Genomic DNA, 22,292 nt, shown 5'->3' with positions numbered 1-22,292 from the left:
TGCTGACCGCTGGCTCGGTGGGCATGTTCATGGTTTGCATGCTAATTTTCCTCATTTAAAAAAAAAGCTGATCGAAGAGCCCAGAAAGATGAGAATCAGCCCTGCTGCACAGCGGCCCCTCGCGCTCCGCCTGACGACGGGCCTGTTGTCCTCTTGCAGTGAGCGCGGAGTTCGGCCGGGCCGTGTGGCTGCGCTTCTCCCTGCCGGCCGCCCCGCCCTGCCCCAACCCCAGCTTCGTGGCGCACCTGGGCGGGGTGGCGGTGGGCGTGACCCTGGGCGTGGTCATGCTGCAGAACTACGAGCAGCGGCTGCAGGAGCAGTCCCTCTTCTGGATCTTCGTGTTCGTCTACGCCATCTTCGTGCTCTTCGCCATCTTCTGGAACGTCTTCGCCTACAGCCTGCTGGACCTCAAGCTCCCCCCCCCACCGTGAGCAGGGAGGGGTGGCGACTCATCTTCTCCCCCCGGTGACTGACAGGCCCCTAAACACCCCGAACAGCAGAGCCCATGATGTCCGCAGGGGCAGAGTAAGACCACCAGAGTCTCAGCCCCCCTACAGCCACGGCACCCGGTAGAGATACTGCACCCGCTGGCACTGTCTGCACTGGGGTGTCTCAGATCCCCAGTAACGATACTGCACCCCACCGGTACCGTCGGTGATGCACTGGGGGTGTCTCAGGGGGAGGGGTCTGAGCACTGTACTTCCTTCCGTCATTACAAAATACCAGGCTCCTGCTGCATCGCTGAAACACCCCTCACAGGGGCAGCATGGTCCTGTTCTACAGCGTGAGCACAGGTCCTGAGGATCTTGTATGGACTTTGACTTTTACACACCTTGGCACTTACATGGGGCTTATTTCATCCTGGTGCAACTAAGAGCAGCAATAACCATTATTTAGGGGGTCATGCGTATGTCTGTGCCCTGTCTTGCCTGTCTGGTGCTCTGCACTCTGTCACAGTCCAGCACAGCTTCTGCAATGTTATGAGTCTCTCACAGACATTGCTCTTTACAGTAATAATCATAAACTTATTATTATAATAGTAATAACTTAATGCAATACCATTAGCCAGCAGGAGATCTCATTCTGGGATCTCATTCAGTCTGTGGAAATGTAGCCCTTTTAAACATGTGATACTCGGTGGTGGATAGCAGGGTGTTGTGCAGGAAAGCACAGAGGTGCATGCAAGCATGATGAATTCAGTGATGCACATCCAACCCCTTGCAAGTTAAGGGCCTGGCATAAACATGGACACACAGCACAGATCTAGCACAAAGAGCAAGCCACAGAGAGGGGGTGTGGAAAGGTCCTCCCCTCCCCATGCAGGGGCTCTCTTGCTGCGGGGAGGTGCTGTAAAAGAATCCGTGATTATCTGCTTTCACTAGGAACGACAACACCCCAGATCAAAGCGTGATGAACTGTTATGGAGCGGATATTTGCTTAACCTGCTTGGCTGAGGGCCGACCTCCTGGCCAGAGGACAAGGAGGCCAGGACCCCCACGCAGGGCAATCAAGGGGCAGCTGCAGAGGTGGAGCTGGGGTGCAGGTAGGAGGCAAAAGACGGGAGAGGAATGGATTGTCAGGCGCGATTGCTAATTACTGACAGCTGAGTCTGATTGAGCTTGGGTGATTTCATCCCTCCCGAACTTCCGTTATAAACTCCATTAAAACACAGAGCTCTCAACGAGACAAGACCCCCCCCACCACAAATAAAACAACACTCAGGTCAGCCATAAGCTACCCTAGCATGTCTTTCGGGGCTGCGTGTGTCTGGAGAAGGGTGATCCCACCCTTGACTCGCATTCCGCTCGCTAGCCCAGGGAGGATGCGACTGCATGCTCTGGGATCTCATTGCTTCTGTCCCCTGGCGTGACCGCAGACGCCCCCAGGACACAAGGCAGAGAGCGGCCCCTTTTTTCTCCTACAGTTTTTCCTACACGTGCCTCGCTTCACAAGACTTTATGATCCTCTGAAGCCTCATGTAACTGCTGCCTTCCTATATCAAAGTTCGCTGGTGTCGGCAACGCCTGCAGCAGCAGGACCAATTAGACCCGGGAGAGTCTGTGTGCGTGAATGTGAAGGGGAAATTCACAAGATGCATGCGATATTTTTATTTCCTCCAGAATGAAGATATGACTATAATTTTAAAGACGAAAAGTGCCATTTTACCTGTCAACCATTGTATATTATTGCCAAAAAACAAGACAAGTCTCATTATTTTTTTAAAATGCCTCTGGAAATGTTTTATGTTATGCAACGAATTGCATTGGTACTGACAGAGAATAGTAGACTGGAAATGAGTTCTGATGAATGCCTGTCAGCCCTGATGGATCTGAATGATGCACTTAAATAAATGCATGTCTTAACCTGCAAGAGAAGGTAATGGAAGCCATGGGCAGCTCTGTTATCTGGCACCATCTTTGCTTTTGGGAATGATCTCTCATCTGAAAGTGGATATTTTAGCCCAGCAGGATTACGCTGTTTTTTTATTACACAGGGCAGCTCTCAGTGTTTTCTGCAGGGGTGCCACTCAGCCTCAGCCAAGCTCCTAGTAAGCCTGAGTCTTGTGCAGGTGGGCCTACCTATCGCCCTGGGTAAGCTTCCTGCACACCCTGCAGGACTGTGGCTTTTCCGGAAGCAGGGCTGCAAACTGCCCCTCTAATTCCGGCCATTCTGTCCGCTGCCATGCAGAAGAGCTGCCCCATCTTGGAAAAGCAAGTTTGCTGAATTTTGAGGGGTGTTCATGTCTGCATTTCGTGCCAGGAGGCAGTTTTATTTAGGGCATCACACCCAAGCTGCAAAGCTAGGGGAATGCAACTACTGCGCCAAGGGATGCACATGGGCCTAGTAGGGAGGGAGCAGCCAGTTTCTCACCTCACAGTAACCAGTACCATGGAGATCAGACAGAAATTCATGTATACAGTATGTACACCATTTCTAACATTTTTAACATTGTGCCATCTAAATGAACACAGCATGTGCTCATAGCCAAGTGGTGCAATGAACACCTGTTATGTGTGTTAATTGGATACTGTCACTAATAACCTTAAGAAAAAGACGTTATACCTTGGAACTATATTTATACAAACAAGGGCTATGACACTGCACCCGACTTTGGAGATTGACTCATTTTTTTAACACCTTGTGTATATTTGTAGATTTGTATGTACATATCGAAATACATTAAACCTTTTTGTAACAGACGTTCAGGTGTCTTCAGTTTGCACTGTCGTCTTCTTTCTGCATCAATGAAGCGAGCGCATCTTCAGACAGGAGCGGAGCGCAAAAGGAAATCGATATTCTCCACTGCCCCCCCCCCACAACACTCTCACCGCCTTCCTGCCAGAGCTCAACGACATGAGGAAATAATTCCGGCAGCAGGCAGGGCACTTTCACAGGGAGCCGGGCTCTGCTGCTTCTTTTTTTTTTTTAAACGCAACGGGAGGAAGCCAGAGCCATTTGGCAAACAAGAAAAAAAGACAATAATGAAAAATGCATCAGGGGCGATGAAGATGGCTGCTATAGGGTTACTTCCACAATAATACTGCATCCTGCGCTGGTGAGGTACCTGCGCACACTGCAGCGGGGCCCAGCCTCCTAGACGGCTTTATGCCCAGGGCCTGATGGAGATTGATTCTTTCCTCCACTGCGGAGGCAGTCCTGTCATTGGCACAGCCGCGGCCCTCCCCCCCTTGGCCTTGTCGTCCATTAGCCCGCCCGTTCAGCAGCGCTTTATTTCTTGACGACACGAACGTGACATTTCCGGCGCCGATCTCGGCTTGGCCCTCCTGTACACAGCCTTCAAGTCTGAGCAGCAGTGGAATCGAAACGGAAGCAGGTGTCAGTTGGGATCTGTTTATTTTTTTATTTTTTGTTTTCTAAGACACCACTTTTCCTCACAAGCAAAAGGCGTAGTGCATCTCACGCTGGTACTACATGACGTGAACGCCCCAGCTCAGCGGGATGACGTCAGCAGTGCAGCAATGGGAAAAGGGGTTTCCATCTCGTATAACTGTTTTATACACCTTACCAGGACAGACTGTTTTGAAACATTGATCGCAACGTTAGAAAAACACCTACTTCTCAGATCTAGAACAGAGAGTTTTTAGCTTCCACAAACAAAATGTTACTCAAATTCACTCAACATAATCTGAGGTTGGGGTACGAGTTAGACCGCATGTGACAATGAAATGATTCCAATGTGCAGAAGAGGGCCTCTGTGTCAATGGCAACTCTGTCAGTTTCAAGAATGAGAGATTTCACTACAAAATGCATCCTTAGACTGCTGGTGCACCTCTCATCACATCCCCTTACTGTACACTGACTGGCGATCACAGTTATACAAGACATTTAAAACGTAGTGCATGTAAAGCAGCTTGAAATCAACCTTGTGTATATGTATATAACCTTGCAAAATACGCAACAAATCAACATTAAATCACAATTTAAACATATATACAGTACAGAACAATCAGGAACACCAACTTCAGCTGTGGGTTTTCATTTTTAAACCCTTATGTACCCTTCCATGTCTCACAAAAACACCTACGGCAAGTCACAAGACACGCAGACTTGGCCATTTGTATACAGATGCCAAGCACACAGAGCGCAGTCTAATGACGGGGGGGCACTGCCAGCGGTGTGCTACAAGACACAAAATTTCCTTCATCAGTAGTCACTGCGAGCACAGCGCCGAGCCCGTATTTCGATACATGACCCTGCTCTTGGGGCCAGTGGCACTGAAACAAGCAAATGACTACAGCGGCTGTAAAAAATAAGAAAAACAAGAAGCTCGGCTCTGTTTAAAAAATCATTCCCTCATACATGAACTCTAGGTCAAGGGAAAACGGGGAAGTGCCGAATCAGCAAGATGAATTCTAGCAGCTTCGTCTAGGATTGTTAGTGTGGAATCACATCAGGTCTGTGGCTCATGCTTGGGTCTTTTTATTAAGCAAGATTATTTAAACTAGAGGGAAATGGGATGTTTAACTTTGCTATTGAATAACAACAGCTTTGGATAACAAGAATTGTAGCTACTGTCTCTGTGCCAGGGAGACTAGATACTTTCTGACTGCCGTGTTGGGGACAAGCCCGAGCCCAGGCCGCGTCTGCAGCAGTGCCGCCCGGCCGGAGAGCCCTCCTGAGACAACTGCACCGCAGCGTCGCTCCGAGCCCACCGGCAGGGCTTCCTGCTCCAGAGAACCTCGTCTCCCGTTTCGGGAATGTGAAAGGCTCAAAACCCAAGCAAAAGTAGCATACTGCAGGTGAGGGACAGAGCCGTTTAAACGCTTGTGTTTCTGTGAGAGGAGAGTTTTGGGGAGCCGGAGGAGGATGCGCTTGGGGCTCGAGGAACGCGTGGGGCGCGTGCCTGCCCCCTCTCACTGCGGGCCGGCCAGGCCCTGCTCGTGCAGGAACTCCTCCAGCGCGCGGACAACGCCGCCGGCCTCGGGCATCTCGCTGTGCTCCGCCCGCGCGTTCTGCAGCAGCACGTCGCCGTTGCCGCAGCTGCGCAGGAAGACGCAGCACCGGAACAGCGCGTAGTGGCTGGCCTCCGCCTGCCGGATCAGCCTCTTCAGGTGGTTCATGTCCTGTATGGCCTGGGAGCGCAGGGAGGGGAAACCCGGCTAGCAGCAGATACAGGAGGGTCTCGCACAAGCAAGTCCACCTCATGTTGTTATTTCAAAACCCTTCTCTCAGAAAGATGCCTTTTTATGTTTCTGGAAACGTACATTTTTTTTTAAATGACGTGAAGCTGTTGTGTTCTTAAAAAAAACCCACCTTGAGTTTGAAGTTTTCCAGGATCTGCCTGAGCAGGAAGGGATTGCCTCGCTCCGCTGCGTTCCGGAACGCTGGGATCCAGTCCTCACAGAACCGGTTCGTAGCTGGAAGACACGGACCAGAACCAGTTGGACTGAGAACTGCAATGCCGGGACCAGGTGGACACTGGACCCAGTCTAAGTGGTGCATCTCTGGCTTCAACTGATCTTACCGGAAAGCTGAAAGCTGGACTGCACACAGTGAATAAACAGATACACAGGGCTGTGCAGCTCAGAAAAACGCTCTCCTGGAACTGTGTGCATGGAAGAATACACACAGCTTCAAACACGTTATTCTATTGTCAACAGAAACGTGAAGCTGGAAGTGAACAACATCAATGACCTCTGTGCCTGCTCTTCCCAAACCAAACCAATCAAGCGGAACCATCTTCCCTTTAAGCCAACTGCCTGTCATTTCTAGCAGAAAAGAGGCCCTAGAGGTCATATTGACGTGGCCGGGGACAGGCGCAGCAGGCCTGGCGGAGGTCACACACGGGGGGATGCTCAGCGACCTGCGTGGCTGAAGGTGGGCTGCGGCCGGGAGCAGTCGATCAGCAGGTCCCTGCGGGCCTCCTCAGAGATGGCCTTGCACAGAGAGGCCGCCGTGCTCTCCTCCTGCACCAGGCCCTGCAGACTGGCTGCCTTCAGGAACCTGAAATCACAGGTCAGGGGACTGTTACCTCACCCAGGTCACTTCATTTTGAGAAAAAAAAATGGCGTACACACATGTTGGAGTTAGAACAACATGAAAAACACTTGTGGCAGATTTTAGACGTCGTTTTATTGCTGAAAACGTGCAACACGTGCTTATTTTAATGTGTCAGGACTCTCTGGCAGTGACAGTGTCAGCGTTGGCTGCCTGACCCAGTGCTTTGCTGCAGACTGATGATATCACTGTTATCTAGTGGAGCACTGCACTGAGCAGATCTGTTACATGCATACTGAAACACTCCTGACATTAGGTCACCCACCAACTTCTCCCCCCAGCCCTGCGTTGATGACTTCTTCAAGCAATTGGCCACTGAAGAACTTTATCTCTGCGTAATTAATGCCTTTGCTTACCTTGCAATGTCCATTTGGGTTCTCTCGTCTGCCCCAGTTACTTCCACGTGGGTGTGACTTAACGCCTTGCAGAAAGACAGCACAGGGGGGTTTAAATCAATCTGCAGGCTTGCATGAACATGAGAATATGAAGAGGCTGCTTTAACTAAAGCTCTATCCACAGCTGGAATCACTAACAGCCTGGACCGGCTTGAGGGTAGTTATATATACATGCGTGCATTTTTCAGGACACTGCACACATGCACAGCTACAGTATAATAATAAAGTGTAGTGCTGCAGGATGATGATAAGGCCCCCTTGTGGACCAATTCTTTATCACACCCTCCAACACCACACATGGAAAACTTTCATTCTTAACCTCCAGATCAAGGGGAAGGAAGAACAATTTCACAGGGTTCTGAAAGACACAGAGGTGATACAATTATAATGTAATATATTCCATGTATACGGTAGGAGGAAGAGTGTGAGAAGCAAGTTCTGAATGGGTAGACAGGTAAGTGTGCTGCACAGTGACTCCTTCAGGGCCTGCACCAGGGACAGTGTCAGGAAGTGACTCACGGCGTGCAGCAGGAGGCGGATGTCGTCCTGCACCAGCTGGACCACTCTATGGATGTGCATGACCGACTCCTCATACCAGCGGCTCAGGTACGGCCTGACTTCGCTCTCCAGCTCCCGAGTGGACATCTGCAGGACAGAGGCAGCTGAGAGGACACCCTTGCTTTGCTCTGCCATAGCTTCACCAGGGTTCGTCTCGTGCTTCACAGTGACTCTCTCTGCCTCAGCACGGTTGTCCAAGACAGAGACGACTGTTTTCAGAATTCCCCGACACGGAGGACTTCTCCAGTGCGACACCAACCAGAGGGCACAGCTGGAAATGTGTGCATGTGCATTTCAAACCAATGAAACAGGGGGCACTTCACCCCCGGGGCTGTGACATGCGAGAGTATAGAACAAGCTATCGAGCCACGCTGACAAAGCCGGTATCCCGGTTTCTTTCAAGAAACAGCTGGATGAGGTTCAGTAATCACTCAGCTGCCAAATACTAAAAGGGTCAGATGGGCCAAACAGCCTCAACTCAGTTGAAACCTGTCTGACTTTCTAGGCGTTACTCCTCTGCTAGGCTCTCACTCTGGATAGTGCCGCACCAGTCTTTAGGAACTGCAGGCTCCTGTCCGTCTTCATGAGCTCAGTGTTTTTATTCATGTGGTCTTATTTTATACAAGAGCTGTGCACCGACATGACAAGTGGAGTTCAGCCTCACCTCTGGGCTCAAGCAGCTCTGCAGGCCCTGAACGTATTTGTCCAGCTCCAGTCTAAATGTAAAGGTTTTTTTAAGGAAAAAGATCCCTTGAAACAAAAGCTAATAAACCACTTATTTATTAATTAACTCCCATCAATAAAGCACTGATGGCAGGTGTATGCTATCTACCTTTGGAGATGATTTTGAATGTGATTGGTTAACTCTGAACACAGCTACAGCCCCCCATTATAAAAGGGTGTAAACACTTCTGCAACCAGGGTGTTGTAGGTTTTTTAATTTAAATTATTTTTCCTAATAATTATCTATTTGTTTTTCTCTTGAATTTTGTTGGTTGCAAGGTCACATTAAAGATGGAAAAATGTCTGACATGATTTATCTTGATTCCTGGCTTGACATCACAAACACCTGCAATTTCAATAAGTGTGTGTAGACTTCTATATCCACTGTACATATTCGGGTCTTGTGTTGGGTTGGGTTAAACCGTAGCAGGCTCGCCGCTCTCCAGACAGACCCCTGCCAAGCTTGAAAAGGATATAGGTTGAGGCCTTTCTCAGACCCTCCCAGGAAGCAGACCACGTAGTCGGCACCGCCGCCCTCCTCCTCTCCGGCCTGCTCCGCGGGCCTGTCCCACTCCAGGAGACAGCAGTAGCAGCCCACCGCCTGCTCAGGGACGCTGCGGGAGACCAGGGCCAACACAATCTCACTTTACAGAGACAAGCCTGAGATCTTCTCCCAGGGCCATTCAAACAGGACAGGACCAACCCTGACCCACCACCCCTCTTGTGCCGAAAGAAGTGGATTCGAATTGGCTGCAGGGCTGGGAGCCGCGCTGGAGCTCGAGAGGGTGTCCGTGTGCGTTCTGAGCGACGGCCGCGGAGACGGCGAGCCCGTACCTCAGCTCCACAGTGGCGATGTTGCCCATGCCCCCCAGCAGGGCGCCTTTGCTCAGCCGCCGAGAGATGTAGCTGCGCAGCTCTGGCTCGGCCTCGGCAGGCAGGCTGGCGTCCACCAGGGACAGACTGCAGGGACACGGCACACACAGGTCAGGAATCGCCCGGCCCGGGGGACACAACTCTGGTGCCTCTGGTCACCTGGTTTTCCTTCCGCCTCAGCTCTTCATTATACACATGATTCTGCTTCAGCTTATTGAGTTTTTCCCAGGTCTCCAGCTGCTGGTGACTGAAAGAGGCTCTCTGGGACTGGGGATGACCGCCGCGCAGAATACAGAACGGACAAATCACTGTCCCCCATTCCCACGGTGACAGAGGCTTTGGCTCCCCCATAGGTGCCCTGCTCTTTCAGTGCTAGGCCAGACGTACCAGACAGGTGGCGTCTGAAGATTTCCCCAACCCCAGTACTACACACACACACAAAGACAGGGACACACAAACACTGCCCGAGACACGTCTGTGTCATAAACGTGAAGGATTCTGAGGTGACTGCTAGCTGCAACAAAAGCAGCATACAGACAGACCTCCTTGGGTGTATGAGAGATGCAATGATTCAATGTAACCTCTCCCTCCAGAACCCCCAGAAGCGCACATTACATGGGCTGTGACGCTCCAGTCCTCGTGGAGCTGAAGGAGGCTTCTGGGGCCTCATCTGCCTGTGACACACGGAAAGAACTGAGAACTGATCTTGGCACACACCACCTGAACACATGGCTGAAACAGGGTTAGTTTGCCTTCGTTACCTAAAGTCATGATGACCTGTGGACTCTGTTCTTCTGTGGCTCCTAGTCTGAGTGTCTTCTTCTGTTCTCTGAGATCTATGACAACAGTCCCCCATGCCAGTTAGTGTGATCCCGTGCGCTGGACTGCGGGCCGGCAGCCGCGCACTGACTCGGGTACGAGGCCAGAGGAGCTGACCACAGTACAACATTCAACATATAAACATCACGAACTCGCATCCACTCTGAAGGCAGGCTCAGTTATTGCAAGTAGCGTCATTATTTACATGGGTCTTAAACATTTCACACAAAAAACAAAACAAAAGGGGACTTAGCGGTTTTTTATGGTTTCCGATTAATAACACATTGGTTTCTGCTGAAATGGACTTTCATACACAAAGCGCCCACCCAAGAACAGATCGAAGTTTGAATGCACATTATCTCATTAAATGGCAAACAATCAGGTGTAAAATCAAAGAATCAATAATAAAAACACTCTGTTATGTAAAAGTTCATCATAAAATGCCATATGGTCCAGTCATTTATACTTACGTCACCCAATATATCTTTATTAAATAAACACCGTGGGTTTATTATGTTTTTATAACGGGTAATTCTCCGAGTTCTGATGACCAGTTTCGTGAATGAATAATTAAAAAGAGTGTTAGCCTCAAAACCGATATTTTTGTTTCAATTACATTATCCACAGTTTTGGCTATCATTCGTATTGGGTTATATACTACCTGGAGCTCTGGTAGAAATAGAGAGAATAGTAACAGTTTAAATGCTGCGGTTTCAAACTGTATCCCAGGATTTCTTCGTTGTCCAGATCCGCATCTTTTTCGTCGCCGTCTATTGAATCCTGGAAGGAGGTCTGAGATGTGAACATTTTGTGCGTCTTAAGAACGATCAGCTGGAACGACGTATTTACTTCACAGACAACTCGTCTCGTCAGCGTAAACACTGATGCTATCGGTACGCCACTTTCAAATTCCGGGTTGGAAATAAATGCCCTTTCACGGGTTCCAGATGACGCAAAGTTCCGTTTGTTTTTTCTGAAGAGCAATTTGCCGTCCTCTCCAGTAATGTCATCTCTGTTTGAGATATATAAAATCTTGTTTTGATTTCAAAACTACGTAATGCATCTTCCATCTGTAAAATAAATCTGGCGCAGCAGGATATGAGAATTCTAATATGTCTTCTTTTGAAACTCCGGAGTATAGTTTGGGATTAAAACTTTTATTTGCTGGAATATTTAAATAGTGAATAAAGGCAGTGTACGTAATAACACACTTGAACGCCAAGGACATATTTGTATTGAACCCCACATCTAGCAATACCCAACCTCTTCAACTGCTAGCCAAAGTAAGAAATAACAACTGTAAAATACAAAATGATAAAAACACTCAATAGGTTTATTATTTGCTGAAATAAGACCTAGGAGGGCTTAATGGCTCCCTCTCGTATGAAATGTTTCTTCTGATCTGAAATCCTTCAGTCCGCCCCAGAGTATCTCAGTCACAAATACAGACCGGAGAAGAGCACCACTAGGTCTCCCTTGCCTAGTGGTGCTCTTCTCCAGTCTGTATTTGTGTTTTCTGTCACTTTCAGAACTTACCTGGTTGTGCAGCTGTGGGCCTGGACATATTTCAGCTCCTGTAAAGCTAAAACAATGAGCTGTAGCTCCTTGTGGCCAGCTTGTTGTCTATGGGGGTAGAAGGGATGTCATGGTTAACATTCGTACGAACCAAACAAAATGAGCTCCATCAGGAGGCCCGAGACAGGATTTATTGGAGAGGTAGTTCAGGTGGGGAGCTGTGTCAGCATGCGTTGGCTGCAAAGGAACAAGTAACAGGTTTATTCCCTGCTGAAAGGAGAAGAAAGAAAACACAACATTTCGGCCTTCTTTAGGTGTGAGAAAGACAGGGCAGTCAGCAAAGGTGATGTAGCAGGAGAACAAGAGCTGGGAGAGAGGAGGAGCGAGGGGTGGGAACAGGGGACAGACAGAGAGGCTAATCAGGAGGTGTGAAGTCAGGATAGGTGAAGAGAGGTGTGAAATGAAACCTACAATGAATAGAGAGAATTTAGAAGAAAAGTAGTCTGTTGTTGAGAGAAGGGGGAAGGTGTGAGAGAGATTGTTTTAGGACAGGTCAGGAATCGATACCCTTCATGACATGTATCATTTTTAAGATTGAAGTTCATGGTGTGATTGCGATACCCTGACCAGGACAAGCGGACTGAGCCGGGGTGAATATACTCTTGTATCCATTCGAACACGGAGAAGATGATTTTATGTGTGTTCTGTAGGGCAGGAAACGAAGCTCTGACATTTATTTGTTACCCGTATATAAACAGAATTGTTTTGGATAAACATGAATATCTTTTAAGTATTTCATTGCCAAGATTACATTTAAGGAGCTGGACGTTCGTTATTTTTTGCAAGATACCGTCTGCAAATAGAACATGTATTTATAATCAATCTGTACCTGATAATTGCTAGATTAAACATACAAGTCAAAATGGTCCAACAGTCCTCCCTCTTTTAATATAAGGTGGAAATTCAATACTTTTTAAAATACAAAAATATGTTAAAACATATATCCTTATACATAAACATATGCATACAAAACATACTGTACATAAACATTGATATATGTATAAACATACCTACATTTATAAATATACATGAGCACTAATATACAGTGTGTAGAAAACATATTCAATTTGTAATTGTCTCTGTCAAAATATTATTCTGAGGCTCCTTTGGTCTTTTTTTGTTTCTCCTTCACTTGTGGTATTTGATGAAATATCTCCACTCGTATCTGTCCCGCGAGGAGAGCAGGCGCAGGGCTGCTGTCGGGTCTGCGCATGTGTCGGAGGCGGGGCCCCTGTCGTCACGGGCGAGGGCCCATTGTCCGGCCCGCGGCATTGTGGGAGAAACCGAGGGTTAGTCGCCATTTTCTCAGGGCGCTGCTTCTGCTGCTGCTGTTGCGGTGAGTCGTTTCGTTTCCCTCGGCTTTATCCAAAACTAGAGGACAGGAAACTATGGGACGGAAGAAGAAGAAGCAGATGAAGCCGTGGTGCTGGTATCCTTTTGAAAGAACTGTTATTGTTATGTGTGTTTTTTTATGTTCCGAGAGAATGTTCGTCTGTATTTCTAGAGCCCGGTGCGGTTGAGGTTCTCAGGCCGCCATTACAGCGCCTTTCATCCGGGCCTGGAGTGACGGACAAAGGCTTCTCTCTTTTTTTATTTTCCGGTGGATTTACACCTCGGTTCAAGTACGTGGTTCTAACGGGAGCGCCTTCTTGTACTTTGGTAACACCGGGGCGGCGGCCTTTCTCTGTCGCCGGTGTGTTTCGGTGGAGTGTCTCCTGCCTAGACTCGGAAGAGCCTGGACTTCCAGCAGGGCGGGGCGTGTTACTACGGGCTGACTTTAAAACGCATATTCGGGAAATAACGCTGGCGTGGGCCGCGGGAGGGTTAAAACGACCCGACTCGGTCCATCAACAGGCGTGGGCGGTGCGGTCAGTGCCGGGACCCCACGGCTCCCGGCAAATTGCAGGGGAACCTCCGCCTCGCGTTGGTTTGTGGGCGTTTGGGGGGGTTCGGGCGGCTGCGCTTGTGAAAACTACGTGTTTAAAAGAGCAAAGTTTTCAAGTCGTGTTGACTGTGCGCCCGGGGCCTCTGGGTTACAAGAGCCCGTTTCGCGTGCCCTGGCGCCTGCGCGGGAAGGCCTCTCCTCCACGCCGCGTCATTGCTGCTGCAGCACGGAAGTCACACCGCAGCACCGTACTGCACGCCTTTCTCAGCATGTGATGATCTTCTGGCTGTCCAGCACATGCACGGCATCTAAACTCTGCCCTTACTGCGTAATGTCAAGTTATGTGCGTTGGTCTGGTGTCTGCAATAACATAAAGACAATAACCTACTGTGCACATATCGCATTTGTTTATAGTTCTTATTCTTTGTAATGTTTTAAAGAAACAGAAGATATCCAGCAGCGGTAAAGACCGGTCCAGTTATGTGTTAATCTGCGGTTACGACCTGGTATGTTGTACCCGTGTGCGTGTTGGTACAGGGTGGTGTTTTCATAAAAAACCTATTGTTTTATTCTGCAAAGAACGCTTGTTTCCTGTTGCCTCTGTAGACTCCTTTATTTTTGCTGGACTGCAGACAGATTATCGGCCAAATAAATTAGTATGGTATTCGAGTTTCTGGGTAGCTACCATAAAATCACTTTATTAGCTTTATGAATTTCTTTGTCGCTGGTGGAGCACTCAGGGGCCCAACAGAGTAGGATTCCTCTGCTGGCCACAGGATTTGAACCGGTAACATTCCAGGCGCAGATCCTGAGCCACAGAGCCACCGCCCTAAGTTGCCCGGCTGGCCTCCACAGAAGTTTGTGTTGCATTGTTTTCACCCTCAAGCTGCATGGAAATTCTGGTCTCGTTGTTAATTACTGACCCTTCTGTACGCTTCGGATATTCTGTGGTAAAAAGCTATCCTTAACCCGCAATGCACAGGTACTGCAACAGAGATTTTGATGATGAAAAAATCCTTATACAGCACCAGAAGGCAAAGCATTTCAAGTGTCACATATGTCATAAAAAACTATATACAGGTCCGGGTCTAGCCATCCACTGTATGCAGGTAAGCCTTGTTCGTGATTTTGCAGGGGTTGTCTGAGCTGTTCCTGGAGACTCGGATACCTGCTTGTTCTGGGGGGAGGGAAAGCAGAGCACTCCCCTCAGTCTGAACCTGCAGCGAGCTAACAAGTTTGCTTGATTGAAAGTTTGGAAAGCTGTTTTCCCTTCATTTTAGGTTGAAGGTATTTAAATTGGCATGCTGTAGTTAAAAGGCTGTTTAGGACCAAAGGGTGGTTTAAATAAGTTGTAACTTGACTTAATCCTGTTGTTTCATTAATAATGTAACTGAGAGCTCAGCATAAAGAAGAACGATCAGGTGTGGGAGCCCCTGGAACCCTGGGTCAGAACCCCCGTTTTGTTTTGCCTGACAAATGTTGACTTGGTGTGATCAGAGCCAGACAAGAGCTGTGTTCAGGCCTGCAGCTCCTGTGTCTTTTAGCATGTTGGTCCCTTCCGCTCAGGTTCACAAAGAGACTATAGATGGTGTTCCCAATGCGATACCCGGAAGGACAGACATCGAGCTGGAAATCTATGGCATGGAAGGTATTCCGGAAAAAGATATGGAAGAAAGGAGGAGGTTACTAGAACAAAAAACCCAAGGTAACATTTGTTCATTGGCAATTATCAAAATGTTTAATATTCTGTGTTGTCCATTTACTGAATATAAATATTTCCATTAATTTACTCTTTTGTTTCTTTGTATTGATCATAAATTAAGTAATGTATCATGTCAGTGGTGTTGCTGTGCTGTCTTTAGATTCTGTTAACTGTTTTATCAGATGTAATGTAAGATCAGCGTCTTGGACTTCATGGAGTCTGTTGAAAATACTATAGACTGACGAGTATTACTGTCTATATTCTGTCACTTGTCTGTTAATGCCTTTTGCACCAAAAGGGTGTTTTGGAGGAGTGAATTGTTAGGGTTGATATTCAGGGAGAGGGGAACCCAAAACCTCACAATCTCTTTGCCCCACGCAGCTGAAAGCCAGAAGAAGAAACAGAACAACCAGGATGATTCGGATGAATACGATGACGATGAGGAGGCTGGGCCTTCTTTCCAGCAGCAGGTGATGCAGCCCCAGACTGGCTTCATGCCCCCCATGACCCAGCCAGGGATGCCCCCCGTTCCAGGGGGTCCAGGAATGCCCCCGGGGAATTTCTCAGGTACTAGCCCATCAGTGCTCTGAACCACCACCGGCTGTGTTTCTGACCTTGGGCGGCTCTGGCGTCCGTACCTGAAAGAGCATTGCACCAGGCGCTAGCGGTCACAGCCCCCCCGTCCTGACCGTGAAGCTGACCACATCGATGTGATTGCGGTCATTGGGCGGGGCTGTGAAGCAGTGCTCTTGAGGTCGTGGCATAGCTCAGTTTTCTTTTCGCTTGTAATGTTTTCAATTCTCTTCCACTCGGAGCAGAGCGGTAGTATTACAGATGTGGCAGTGGCAGTGTTTGTAGGCTATTACAAGTGCTGTGCGGTGTAGATTATATCTTGTAAATTACGGGTGTTATCCCCACAGAACGCATCCTGTTGTCTTGTGCTTTCTTAATGCTGCAGTGGCTGATGGGTTTTGACCTTGTTTAACCAGCTATGCACAATAGCTAAATGAAGACCGACTATCATTTGTTACCGCCAGCTGATGAATGCACTGCATGGTGCACGTCGTTTATTTTTATATCTTGTTTGCTTGCTGCTTTTATCGTCGCCTATCTGAACGCAGAGAGAGTAAGCTCGACTAAGAATTGCAATGTGCTCGTTACAAATGGCAGATAAGCCCCGAGCCTTAACCCTGGGGGACTTTCCCTCTTGCAGGAATGCCTCCCATGATGCCGGGCGTTCCTCCCATGATGCCCGGAATGCCTCCTGTAATGCCTGGGATGCCGCCAGGGTAGGTGTGATGCAGGTTTTTGTTTTGATGGGTTTTCCTTTCAATAAGGTCATTTCAGCTTTTTTTTTCCTGTGCCGGCATTCGAATGTTCTCGTGTCGTTTCTCCCAGTATGATGCCCATGGGTGGGATGATGCCCCCAGCACCAGGAATGCCCCCGATGATGCCTGGTATGCCTCCAGGTGAGCAGTTGTTGTGAAATGTAATGCAATGTGGTCTAGCTTAAGAGATGCAAATTGATGGGCAAATGTCAGTCCACTTATGAAGGCTTTGTTTTAAGAAAAAACATTTTAGACCTTTTCAGTTAAATGAAAGGGTGAGATCCCTGCCAAAAAGTAACTGTACTGTGAAGAAATCTGACTCTGGTCTGGGGTCATTGCTACTGCCCTGGCTTGAGTAGATTTTAAACTGACACCTGTTGTTGTACGTGACATGAACAGCTGAAAGGTGGGGATAACCTCACCCTCCGTGGGCACTGGGTCATGAGTAGAAACCTTTTGGTAACATGCAAATAAGCATCCAGTTTTTTATGTGGAAATGACTTGCCAAACTCTGAAACTGGTTGTTGCTCAAAAACACATTTATATTGATAATTAGAATGACCATGGTTGGACTCGGACTATAAATCCCTCTGTAATGTTGTAATTCGGGGCACTGTGGGGAGAACACCTTGTGTGTCTCTTTCAGCATTCTCCGGAAATATCCGTCTTTGTCAGTTAAACTCAGACTTTACTGGAATGCGCTGTGACTCTTGGCATCCCTACACCTGAACATCTGTTTTTTTTTCTCCCTGTATGGAAACAGACCCAAAGCTGGGTCTTCAGAATTGTAGGAAATGGTAAACGGGAGAGGGCCTACGGAAAAGTTCAGTTTTCCTTCAGGATCAATAAAGTCTATCTCATCTCATCTCTCAAAACATTGTTAGTACCACTGAGCACTTCGATATGGTCTCTGAGATGGACGCGTTCCTCAGACTGTGTGTGCGCACCCGCAGGTATGCCGCCCCCTGTTGGACCTCGTCCAGGCATGTCTCACATGGCCCAAGCTCCTCCCGTCACGGCACCAGGTGTGCTGAACAGGCCAGCCATGCCTGCGGCAACCGCCCCTGCACCTCAGCCCACCGTCACCAAGCCCCTGTTCCCCAGCGCCGGACAGGTACGCCAGCTCCTGCCTCTCGGCACCTGCCCGCGATCTGTCGCACAGGTGTTGTTGTAAGATGTTCAGATATGGGCGGCATCACTAAAGCATTGAATATGAAACATTTTTTGGAACTGTAGTTGGGACTAGTTGCTGCAGTGAACCAGTTCAGTTTAATCACGTATGTTTTGTCAATGGGAACTTGTCTAAAATGTAGTTTTTTTTAAAAAAACTGCCGCAATACGTGTGGTGGTTCCCTAAGGTACTGCGGGCTGGAAGATTCTCATTACTCCTGCATGACCAGATCGTCCAGTGCAGAATTCTTTAATAAGTATTTGAAGCATAAAACCCTGCAGACTGCTAAGGTTTTATTACCCATGTTTGAATGGGTTTTCATTGTTTGCTCTTTCTTTGCACTACAGATGGGGACTCGTGTTCCAAGTACAAGTACAGCTTCTTCCAGTGCCGACACTCTGTCAGCATCTTCTAAACCTCTGTTCCCTAGCACGGCACAAGTACGCAGGAGTTTGCGGTTATAAACTGAGACTTGTGAAATTAGTGCTTCACAAAAGAAAAACAGTAGTAGCATGCAGTGAATAGACTTTCACTTTTAGAAATCAGTGATGCATTGAATTAATGCATTTATTGGTCACAAAATGGTGTGATTACCTTCATAACGTAGTTCAAAATTGAACGTGCTTTGCATATTAACTTAGTCCAAAGGACATGTTGTTTATTAGGAAGCCTTCTGTTTGTGACTTGCTGCATGCCAGTGTTATGTGAATTAACTTAAGTGGGAATTTGTTATGAAGTTAATGAAGTTTTATAGAACACTCAGTCTTTTTCATGTGTGTAGACAATCTTACTTGACCAGACATACCCAGCTCAAATCTAAGGAACTGGAATGTGTAGATTTGTATTGTGCCTATTAAGCTTTGCAGTGCTTAATAAGTGCAGTTTTTAGCTTTTTATTTTTCAAACCCTGCTCCCCGTTTACAGCTTTAATATCACTATTGCAGAGCATGGAATGGAAAGTATTTTATTTTTAATGTGAGCTTCTTGCGGTGTCTTGTTTGCTGAGGCCTTTTTTTTAAAAAAAAGTCGTTTTCCATCGTGGATCTCCGCTGGCTTACTGTGGACGTTTGTCTTGCAGGCTCAGCAGGCTGTCTCAGGACCGGTTGGCACCGATTTCAAACCTCTGAGCACACCTGCCACCTCCTCAGACCCTCCTAAGCCAACATTCCCAGCTTACACACAGTCTACTGCTTCGACCACTAATGCATCCAATAGCACTGTATCCAAACCACCCGCTACTGTGACAAGTAAGCCTGCTACGCTTACTACAACGAGTGCGACTAGTAAGTTGATCCACCCTGATGAGGATATTTCACTGGTAAGTTCTTGCATTTTATTTCTTGCCCTTCAACAGTAAGTAATGTACTATAGAATGTAGGAATTGATGTAGCTTCTTTGAAACGCTGAAGGATTGTGATTAATGTTGTGCTGAAGTTTTCTTTATCAAGTGACGTGTGTGTGTATCAAGTATCTAAAGTTTTTTTTTGTGTGTTTTCTCTCCTTGTTAGGAGGAAAGGAGAGCTCAACTGCCTAAATATCAGCGTAATATCCCCAGGCCAGGGCAAGCCCATATGGGCGCCCCGCCTGTTGGACCGATGGGGGGCATGATACCCCCACAGCAAGGCATGGCTCCACAGCAGCCAGGAATGAGGCATCCAATGCATGGTAAGCCCCATCGTTGGCGAAGTGATCGCTCCCTTCCACATTCACAGCGTTTTCATCAGCTGTGAGGAGATGTTTGCACGTTTACTGATGCGGAGGGAGTTTGAAGTTTTGAGTTCCCGATCGGGTGAAGCCCAGTGTTCGTAAAAGGGTCTCCAGCTGCTGCTTAGTGGTATCGTCCTCAAGAGCAGTTCTCTTCCTGGTCCAGGGGGCCTTCTGTCTCTGCCTTTTCTGAGTGGGGTCTTAATCACGGTGCGAATTGAAGCAAGTAATTGAGTTTTTCTGCACACAGCATACAGTATTTCGTTTTTTTCCCCAGTGTAATTAAGAATTTGCTCCCCTTTGCCTACCTAAAAGGCTTTTGATATGCAATCTGTTTATGAGGAACAGAAGTTGGTGGGAATGATAAAAAAATTGTTGCAGGTTCTACAGTTATATTTCATTCATTTCATAATTGAATGAAGGCGGTTCTGAAACTCAAGAATTACTGATGCTAGTTGCAAAACCTTTCAAACTTTGCCAACTGGAGAGAAAGCATTCAGCACCCCTAAAAACAATCTAGGATCGAGAACATCTCCTGTGCAATTGGAACGTTTGCCAAGAAAGAATCGGTCTGTGCCAACAAGGCCCAGAGAGCGTTTTCGCTTGTGGCTTGTTAAGTGTGAACTGGAGGTGGAAGGACAGGTCACTTGAGGCATTTACATTCCAAATGGTTTGTACCCTGGACCCTGGAGCTGGCAGCTGTTGAATACTTCTGTTTTGTTTGCAGGGCAGTATGGAGCTCCACCCCAGGGCATGCCAGGCTACATGCCTGGAGGAATGCCTCCTTATGGGCAGGGGCCCCCAATGGTTCCCCCATTCCAAGGAGGGCCACCCCGACCGCCCATGGGAATGAGACCTCCTGTAATGTCTCAGGGAGGTCGCTATTGAAGCTGAAACGCCAACTCTTAATAGGTTTGGAGATTAAACCTTTTCTCGTCTTGTGGTGTTTTAGTAGCCAAGCCAGTAACCATAATCTACCTGCCCTATGAGGAGGAGAGAGAAACACATGGGACATTCTTACATAAAATTTTTATTTAAACAAAACTCACACAATCTGTTTTTGCAACTGATACTGTGTGGCTCTTTTTCTCATGTTTTGTTTAGGTTTTTAGAAGTATAGTAAATATGGTTCGTAGTGTTTTGAAGGCGCTGGAGTAACATGAACGCAAACCACCTTTACCAAGGCAAGTTTTTGTAATTCCATTGTTCTACTGAAAAGGGAGGCCTTCGCAGCACCCTAGGTGCTGTTGGACGTCTTGTCCCCAGCATTGCTTGGTGAGGGCTTCTGATAGTAATTTCACCTGTTTTGTATGTTGCAACCATCGCACATCTGTCCAGATGTGATTTTGGCCACAGAGTAGCTCTTGTGATTTCTGTACTGTTGTAAAAAAAATTATTGTAATAAAATGTGATGAAACCTTGAGGATTGTTTTTTCATGACCCGTGGGAGGATCTCGTCATTAAGGTTTGTACGTGTACGTTTGTATGTTCGTGTGTAACCTGTACAAAGGGACTGTACAGCTCGCTTCGGAGATGCGATCTCTTTTCTTGACTTTCGTTTCTAGAAAAAACATTAAGTCTTAAAATTAATATAGTGGCTGTCCTCTTTTCTTCTACCTGTGAGGACGTTTTGACCCCTAGACGCTTCGGTCAGTGTTTGCTGCCCAATTCCCTGAAACCAGAGGTTGATGTATACATTTAAATAACTGTTCACTTTAGTTCAGATCGTTTTAAAATCTGGTTTCAGAGATGGACTAAAATTAGCTGGAATGGCTGAGAACGGTTATAAAAAAATGTATCTGAACAGTAAAATTTCAGTAGTATTTTTTTCCCCATCTTTGAATAACTGGATTTTGAATTACTGTATGGGTTGGGTTTTAAGAGTACTGTGCAAATGCAGAGCAACTTTTAGTGGTCTGAAATGTGAGCTTGGAGGTTGCCATTCTTAAACTTTTCCATCCTTCCTCCTATGGGATCTATTCCTTTGTAATTTACCAGTGTACTTACCAGTTGTTCTGCTTGTAAATTACACACATTCATTTTCCAAGATGTATATTCTTCAAGGTGCACACAAAATTACACCTCTACATGGGGAAAAAAGTGTAGTTGCACTCCTAACGTGGGTGATTACACTTTTAATATCTAGTGAATTTGAATTTTAATGTGGATGTGAATGTTAAATGCCACTTAAAATATTTGACATTTGCCATTACATTGCAAAAGGTTATAATTATAATTGTTTATCAGTTAAATAGGTTAAAATTGATGGAAAAATACATTCTCAGTTTTTAAACTACACATGCACTTGTTTCTGAAGGTTTTACAACGTGAATGGTCAATGGCAAAATTCTGAGAATCACTTTTCAGAGTTTTATTTAGCTTGGCAAGTGTAATCTATAAATGTTTTATGTTTAAAAACTATCTAATGTGCCTTTTTGAGTGTGTTAATCAAGATCACATGAAAAGCCCTGATTTTTTTATATTGTTTTGCAACAAAGTTTGAGAAGCCTTTCTAGTGCATGTGTAATATTTAAGATTAATTTGGCTGTGTTGCTAAAATTAGGATTTCTCTTCTCCCTGTAGCAATGCCATGGGACAGGCTGAGGCAGAGTCTCAGTGTTGCCCTGTACAGTCTGAGGCAAGTCCGAATTTTTTTCCATTTTATTTATGTCAAGGGCTTTCACAGCTTTGTGGCTGTTGGATTTCAATGTCCCCAAACTTGTAGCAAGTTTGGTGAAAGCCCTTGTGTGTTCAGTTTAGGAATCCAACTTGCTTACTGGGCTCTACATTAATATTTAGTGCTTTAAGCACCACAAAACTATACAGTTTAAAATTTTAAAAATCATCTTTTAGTCAGGCTTTAGATGAACAAAACTAGACGATACGGTTGATATGCAGTTTAGTATGCGTGTACTGTCTGAAGGGTGACTAAAGAGCTGTAGCTGATGGACAGGTGGATGAGCACTACCATTGTCCATAAGTTTTTTTTTTTCTGCCAACTTCAAGGTTGGTGCCTGTTTGGCTTTCTGTTTTCTGTAGG

General features: G+C 46.8%; 3 protein-coding genes across 13 annotated transcripts in view; 2 read left to right on the top strand and 1 right to left on the bottom strand.

The window, feature by feature from the left end:
• Window positions 1-3,200, top strand: part of rhbdl3 (rhomboid, veinlet-like 3 (Drosophila)) — a 33,992-nt gene extending 30,792 nt beyond the window's left edge. For all 7 annotated transcript variants that reach the window (XM_069194652.1, XM_015356457.2, XM_069194649.1 and 4 more), the window contains one exon: window positions 160-3,200. In XM_069194652.1, coding sequence (XP_069050753.1) covers window positions 160-469 — 310 coding nt within the window. In that variant the 3' untranslated portion in view covers window positions 470-3,200. The remainder of the gene's footprint in view (window positions 1-159) is intronic.
• Window positions 3,201-3,838: 638 nt separating this feature from the next.
• On the bottom strand, window positions 3,839-10,796 carry c9h17orf75 (chromosome 9 C17orf75 homolog). 2 transcript variants are annotated; one of them, XM_015356455.2, is made up of 10 exons: window positions 10,549-10,796; window positions 9,830-9,904; window positions 9,030-9,155; window positions 8,672-8,809; window positions 8,137-8,194; window positions 7,434-7,559; window positions 6,876-6,940; window positions 6,326-6,465; window positions 5,776-5,879; window positions 3,839-5,594 (listed from the first exon to the last, which is right to left on the bottom strand). In XM_015356455.2, the coding sequence occupies exons 1-10, from the start codon at window positions 10,692-10,694 to the stop codon at window positions 5,376-5,378; spliced, it is 1,197 nt and encodes a 398-aa protein (XP_015211941.2). In that variant the 5' UTR covers window positions 10,695-10,796; the 3' UTR covers window positions 3,839-5,375. The 2 variants fall into 2 exon arrangements, with proteins under 2 accessions (XP_015211941.2, XP_006635549.2); XM_006635486.3 differs by lacking the exon at window positions 9,830-9,904.
• A 1,935-nt stretch (window positions 10,797-12,731) lies between these two features.
• On the top strand, window positions 12,732-20,673 carry znf207b (zinc finger protein 207, b). Of its 4 annotated transcripts, none has more exons than XM_069194645.1 (11): window positions 12,732-12,891; window positions 14,330-14,456; window positions 14,914-15,052; window positions 15,431-15,616; window positions 16,263-16,338; window positions 16,448-16,518; window positions 17,262-17,491; window positions 17,896-17,988; window positions 18,627-18,866; window positions 19,057-19,213; window positions 19,980-20,673. In XM_069194645.1, exons 1-11 carry the CDS (start codon window positions 12,851-12,853, stop codon window positions 20,138-20,140), a joined length of 1,521 nt encoding a protein of 506 aa, XP_069050746.1. In that variant the 5' UTR covers window positions 12,732-12,850; the 3' UTR covers window positions 20,141-20,673. The 4 variants fall into 4 exon arrangements, with proteins under 4 accessions (XP_069050746.1, XP_006635284.1, XP_069050747.1 ...); XM_006635221.3 differs by having other exon boundaries at window positions 12,733-12,891; window positions 17,331-17,491; XM_069194646.1 differs by lacking the exon at window positions 17,896-17,988 and having other exon boundaries at window positions 12,733-12,891.
• The last annotated feature ends 1,619 nt before the right edge of the window (window positions 20,674-22,292 follow it).

The sequence above is a fragment of the Lepisosteus oculatus genome, chromosome 9 (genome assembly GCF_040954835.1).
Source record: "Lepisosteus oculatus isolate fLepOcu1 chromosome 9, fLepOcu1.hap2, whole genome shotgun sequence".
NCBI classification, from domain to species: domain Eukaryota; kingdom Metazoa; phylum Chordata; class Actinopteri; order Semionotiformes; family Lepisosteidae; genus Lepisosteus; species Lepisosteus oculatus.
This window is presented reverse-complemented; position numbering and strand designations above follow the sequence as displayed.

Excerpts from the sequence above, each read along its gene's own strand:
- c9h17orf75 (XM_015356455.2), bottom strand. The coding sequence starts at position 10,694 with ATGTTCACATCTCAGACCTCCTTCCAGGATTCAATAGACGGCGACGAA. Across the intron at positions 8,195-8,671 it reads TCTGAGAAAGGCCTCAACCT|ATTTAGACTGGAGCTGGACA; the intron begins ATATCCTTTTCA and ends AAAAACCTTTAC. Across the intron at positions 5,595-5,775 it reads TGGAAAACTTCAAACTCAAG|GCCATACAGGACATGAACCA; the intron begins GTGGGTTTTTTT and ends CTGCGCTCCCAG.
- znf207b (XM_069194645.1), top strand. The coding sequence starts at position 12,851 with ATGGGACGGAAGAAGAAGAAGCAGATGAAGCCGTGGTGCTG. Across the intron at positions 15,617-16,262 it reads GCCCCCGGGGAATTTCTCAG|GAATGCCTCCCATGATGCCG; the intron begins GTACTAGCCCAT and ends TCCCTCTTGCAG. Across the intron at positions 18,867-19,056 it reads CTGATGAGGATATTTCACTG|GAGGAAAGGAGAGCTCAACT; the intron begins GTAAGTTCTTGC and ends TCTCCTTGTTAG.